We start from the raw sequence: 6,000 nt of genomic DNA, 5'->3' as shown, positions 1-6,000 counted from the left end.
GAGATTAATTATGCTTAGCGAAATAAGCCAGACAGAAAAAGTTGAAAATCACATGATACCACTTATATGTGAGATATAAACCTAAAAGCAACAAACAAACCAGACAAAAAAACAGAGACTCATGGACATGGAATATAAACTGATGGTTACCAGAGGGTCGGGGGTGGAGGAGGTGGGGGAAGATAGGGTAGAGAGGGTCAAATATGTGGTGACAGAAAGAAATCTAACTATGGGAGGTGAACACACAGTGTAAATATAAAAGTGTACAGCTGAAATTTATTGGATTTCAATAACCAATGGCACCATAAAAAATATAAATAAATAAATTTAAAAAAAACCATGTTGAATCATGTAATAAAAAAAAAGCTGTAATAAGAGACAAAGAAGGACTTTACATAGTGATAAAGGAATCAATCCAACAAGAGGATATAACCTTAATAAACATTTATGCACCTAATATAGGAGCACCTAAATATATAAAGCAAATATAAATTGACATAAGGAAAGATATTGACAGTAATGTAGTCATAGTAGGGAACTTCTACAGCCCATTGACACCATTGGACAAATCTTTCAGACAGAAAATTAACAAGGAGACTTAAATGACATACTAGACCAGATGGATTTACTTAATATTTTTAGAGGATTTTACTACAGAGCAGCAGAATATATATTCTTCTTAATTGTACATGGAACATTTTCCAAGATAGCCCACATCTTAGGCTATAAAACAAATCTCAGTAAGTTTAAGAAGACTGAAATCATATCAAACATCTTCTCTGATCACAATGGTATGAAACTAGAAATCAATTACAAGAAAAAACTGAAAAATACACAAACACATGGAGTCTAACTAACACGCCACTAAACAATGAATGGATTAACAATGAGATCAAGGAAGAAATCAAAAAACACCTGAGACAAAAGAAAATAAAAACACAATGAACCAAAAATCCATGGGACACCAAAAAAAAAAGTCCTAGGAGGGAAATTCACAGCAATACAGGCCTACCTCAAGAAACAAGAAAAATCTCAAATAAACAATCTACTTTTACATTTAAAAGTACTAGAAAAATAACAACAAATAAAACCTAAAGTAGGTAGAAGGAAATAATAAAAATAAGAGTGAAAATAAATTTAAAAGACTAAAAAAACACAAAAGGTAAATAAAACCAAGAGCTAGTTCTTTGAAAAATAAACAAAGATTGATAAACCTCCATCAGACTCATCAAGAAAAAAGAGAGAGAACCCAAATAAATAAAAACAGAAATAAAAGAGAAGTAACAAGTGACTTCACAGAAATACAAAGGATTATAAGAAAACATTATGAGCGATTATATGCTAACAAATTGGACAATATGAAAGAAATGAATATATTCCTAGAAACATACAATTTTCCAAGACTGGGTCAATAAGAAACAGAAAATTAGGACTGACCAACTATTACTAATGAAATTAAATCGGTAATCAAAAAACTTCCAAAAAACTAAAGTCCTGGACCAAATGACTTCACAAGTAAATTATACCAATCGTTCAAAGAAGAATTAACATCTCTTCTTCTTGAACTATTCCAAAAAATTTAAGAGGAGGAAAGGCTCTCAAATTCATTCTATGAGGCCACCATTACTCTGATTCCAAAAACAGACAAATACATCAGAAAAAAATTATAGGCCAATATACCTGATGAAAATAAATACAAAAATTCTAAACAAAGTATTAGCAAAGCAAATTCAGCAGGACATTAAAAAAATCATACACCATGATCATGATGGATTTATTCCTGGGATGCAAGTTTGGTTAAATATCCTCAAATCAATTAATGTGATATGCCACAGTAACAAATTGAAAAATAAAAATCATACGCATTTAACAAAATCCAGCATCCATTGATGATAAAAATTCTTAGCAAAGTGAAAATAAAGAGAAGATACCTCAATATAATAAAGGCCATATATGGCAAACCCACAGCTAACATCATACTCAATGGGGAAAAGTTAAAAGTGTTTTCCTTAAGACCAGAAACAAGACAAAGATGTCCACTTTCACGACTTCTATTCAACATAGTATTGGAAGTCTTAGCTACAGCAATCAGACAAGAAAAATAAATAAAAGACATCTAAATTGGAAAGGAAGATGCAAAACTGTCATTTGAAGAAGATATGATACTATATAGAAAGAATCCTAAAGAGTTCATTAAAAACTGTTAGAACTGATTAATGAATTCAGTAAAGTAGCAGAATATAATTTAATATTCAGAAATGGTTACATTTCTATACACCAATAATGAATTGTCAGTAATTAAGAGAAATTAAGTAAACAATCCCATTTACAATTGCATTCCAAAAAAATATTTAGGAATAAATTTAACCAAAAAAATAAAAGACCTGTACTCAAAAAATTATGTCTTAGAAGAAAGAAATTGTAGAAGACATAAATAAATGGAAAAATATATCATGCTCATGGGTAGGTAGAATCGACATGGTTAAAATGGCCATAATACTCAATCTATAGATTCAATGCAATCTCTATCAAAATGCAAATGATATTCTTAACAAAACTAGAATAAATAATCCTAAAATGTATATGGAGCCATAAAAGACCCTGAACAGCCATGGCAAAGTTGGAAGTATCGCAATACCTGATATTGAACTATACTACAAGGTTATCGTAATTTAAACAGCATGGTGCTGGCATAAAAATAGATAAACAGATCAATGGGACAGAATAGAGAATCCAGAAATAAACCCACATCTATATGGTCATTTAATCTATGACAAAAAGGCAACAATACACAATGGAGTAAAGATGGTCTTTTAAATAAATGGTGTTAGGAAAATTGGACAGATGCATGAAAAAAATGAAACTGAACCACCTTTTTACATTATACACAGAATAAACTCAAAATAACTGAAAGACTTAAAGGTAAGACCTGAAATCATAAAACTCCTAAAAGAAAACATAGGTAGCAAACTCTGATATTGCTCTTAGTAATATTTTTTTTCTGATATAACTCCTCAGGCAAGAGAAACAAAAAATAAAAATAAACGAACGGGAGTACATCGAACTAAAGAGTTTTTGCACAAGGAAGGAAACCATCAACAAAATGAAAAAGCAATCCACTGAATGATGAAGATATTTGCCAGTGATACATCTAATAAGGGGTTAATATCCAAAATTTATAAAGCTTTCATACAACTCAACGCCAAAAAAACAAACAATCCAATTAACAAATGGGCAAAGGACCTGAATATGCATTTCTCTAAAGAAGACATACAGATGACCAATAGACATATGAAAAGATCCTCAATATCACTAACCATCAGAGAAATGCAAATTAAAACCACAATGAGATATAACCTTGCAACTGTGAGATTGGCTATCATCAATAAATCAGAGGATGTGAAGAAAAGGGAAGCTTTGTGCACTGTTGGTGAGACTGCGAATTGGTGCAGTCACTATGGAAAACAGTAGAGATTCCTCAAAAAAATAAAACCAGAACTACCTTATGACACAGCAATTGCACTTCTGAGTATTTATCTGAAGAAAACCTAAGCACTAATTCAAAAAGATATAGGCATCCCTATGTTCACTATAGCATTATTGACAGTAACCAAAATATGAAAACAACCTAAATGTCCATCAATAGATGATTGAATAAAGAAGTTGTGGTACATATATACAATGGAAAATATGCAGCCATAAAAATATGAAATCTTACAATTCTCACCATTATGGATGGACCTAGAGGGTATTATGTTAAGTGAAATAAGTCAGACAGAGAAAGACAAATATCATATGATTTCATTTATACGTGGAATCTAAAAAAATAAAGTAAATGAACAAATGACAAAAATATAGATACAGAGAACAAACTGGTGATTGCCAGAAGGGAGGGAAGGTTTAGGGGGCTGAGCAAAATAGGTGAAGGAATTAGGTAGTACAAACTGGTAGTCATGAAATAGTCACAGGGATGTACAGCATAGGGAATATCATCAATAATATTGTAATAATTATGTATGGTGCCAGGTGGTATTAGACTAATCAGGGGAATTGCTTCATACATTATGTAAATGTCTATGTTGTATACCTGAAACTAATATAAAGTAATATTGAATGTTGACTCTAACTGGAAAATAAAAACAAAAAGAAAAAAAGGTCCCAAAAAATAAAAGTCCAAGACCAGATGGTTTCATTAGTGAATTCTACCAAACTCTTTCTCAAACTCTTCCAAACAATTGAAGAAAAGGCAATACTTCTTAACTCATTCTATGAGGTCAACATTACCCTGATAGCAAAACCTGATAAGGATAATACAAAAAAAAAAAATACTATAGATCCTTATCTCTGATGAATACAGATTCAAAAATCCTAAACAAAATACTAGCAAATTGAACACAATATATTAAAAAGATTATACATCACAATCAAGGGGGGTTCAATCCAGGAGCACAAGGATGGTTCAACATATGCAAACGATGTGATACACCACAGAAACAAAATAATAGATAAAAATCATATCATATCAATAGATGCAGAAAAAGCATTTGATAAGATCAGCATCAATTTGTGATTAAAACACTTAATAAAATGGATATAGAAAGAAAATACCTCAACATAATAAAGGTCATATATAAGAAACCCTCAGCTAATATACTTGTTGGTGAAAAACTGAAAGCTTTTCCTCTAAGATCAAGAACAAAACAAAAATGCCCACTTTTACCACTCTTATTCAGTATAGTATTGCAAGTCCTAACTATAGCAATCAGGCAAGAGAAAGAAATAAAAAGCATCCAAAATAAGAATGAAAAAGTCAAATTGTCATTTTTTGCAGACAACATTAATTTTTATATAGAAAACCCTAAAGACTCTACTAAAAAACTATTAGAAACATGAAACAAATACAGTAATATTGGAGGATACAAAATCAATTTACAAAAATTTATTGTATTCCATATACTAACAATGAAATTTTATAAAAAGAAATGAAAAAAAGAATTCCTTTTGCAATTGCAACAAAAGAATAAAACACCTAGGAATAAACTTAACAAAAGATGTGAAGGATCTAAAGACTGAAAACTACAAGATATTATTAAAGGAAATTGAAGGAGATACAAAAAAATGGAAAGCTATTTTGTGTTCGCAGATTGGAAGAATCAACATAGTTGGCCATATTACCCAAAGTTATACACAAATTTAATGCAAACCTCATCAAAATTCCAATGGTATTTTTTAAAGATATAAAACAAAAAATTCATTAGATTTGTATGGAATCACAAAAGACCTGGAATAGCCAAAGTAATCCCGAGTAAAAAGAACAAGCCTGGCGGTATCACACTGCCTGACTTCATATTATACTACAAAGCAACAATAATCAAAACAGCATGGTATTGGCAGAAAAATAGATCTTAAATTTTTAACACCTCCCCTCACACAAAATGACCTTGACCAAAATTGAAGACAAATGTCTTCTCACTGAGAAAGGTAGGCTAAAGCAACTTGCACTTAGCTAAGGAGAACCAGAAAGCCTGTAATCATTACAACATAACAGTAACTGGAGAGTTTTTCCTTTTGCAGAACAGTAAGATTTGGCACCCAGAGCAGAGATTTGAAACCATGGATGATCGTACTTCTCACTGTGTTATTGCTGATGGTGGTGGCAGTGTCCATTGGTCTTCTGATTCACTTCTTACTCCCTGGTAGGTAAAATTACGGATTTCACTCAATTCGATTTCATTTTTCTATAAAGCTTCATTTGCACATATGTAAATATAATTTCACCCAAAAAATATTCGTATTTTTACCTGTAAATGTCCACATTCAGAATATTTTCTTATTTATTCAATCATTCCATCCACAAATAATTACTAAATGCCTATTATATGCAAGTACTTTTCTGAGTACTCAAGATATAGCATTAAGCAAAGCAGACCAATTTTCTATCTCCTTAAAGCTCACAATCTATTATTCTTTTGAGAGTCTATAAAAAAAGATTAATAAAAG

At 31.0% G+C, this 6,000-nt stretch overlaps 1 protein-coding gene across 2 annotated transcripts in view; it reads left to right on the top strand.

Annotated features, from left to right (window-relative positions):
- The window catches only part of LOC105292443 (transmembrane protease serine 11A), a 57,010-nt gene that overhangs the window by 16,922 nt on the left and 34,088 nt on the right, over positions 1-6,000 (top strand). Inside the window, exon 2 of one of the 2 annotated variants that reach the window (XM_011360657.1) lies at positions 5,575-5,696. In XM_011360657.1, the coding sequence (XP_011358959.1) occupies positions 5,575-5,696 (122 nt within the window). Of the gene's footprint in view, positions 1-5,574; positions 5,697-6,000 lie in introns of those variants that run through there. The other variant, XM_011360658.1, reaches the window with a different exon arrangement.

Source organism: Pteropus vampyrus, unplaced genomic scaffold (genome assembly GCF_000151845.1).
Source record: "Pteropus vampyrus isolate Shadow unplaced genomic scaffold, Pvam_2.0 Scaffold57, whole genome shotgun sequence".
Lineage (NCBI taxonomy): Eukaryota > Metazoa > Chordata > Mammalia > Chiroptera > Pteropodidae > Pteropus > Pteropus vampyrus.
Note: the sequence above shows the minus strand (reverse complement) of the source record. Positions and strands in the feature narration are given on the sequence as shown.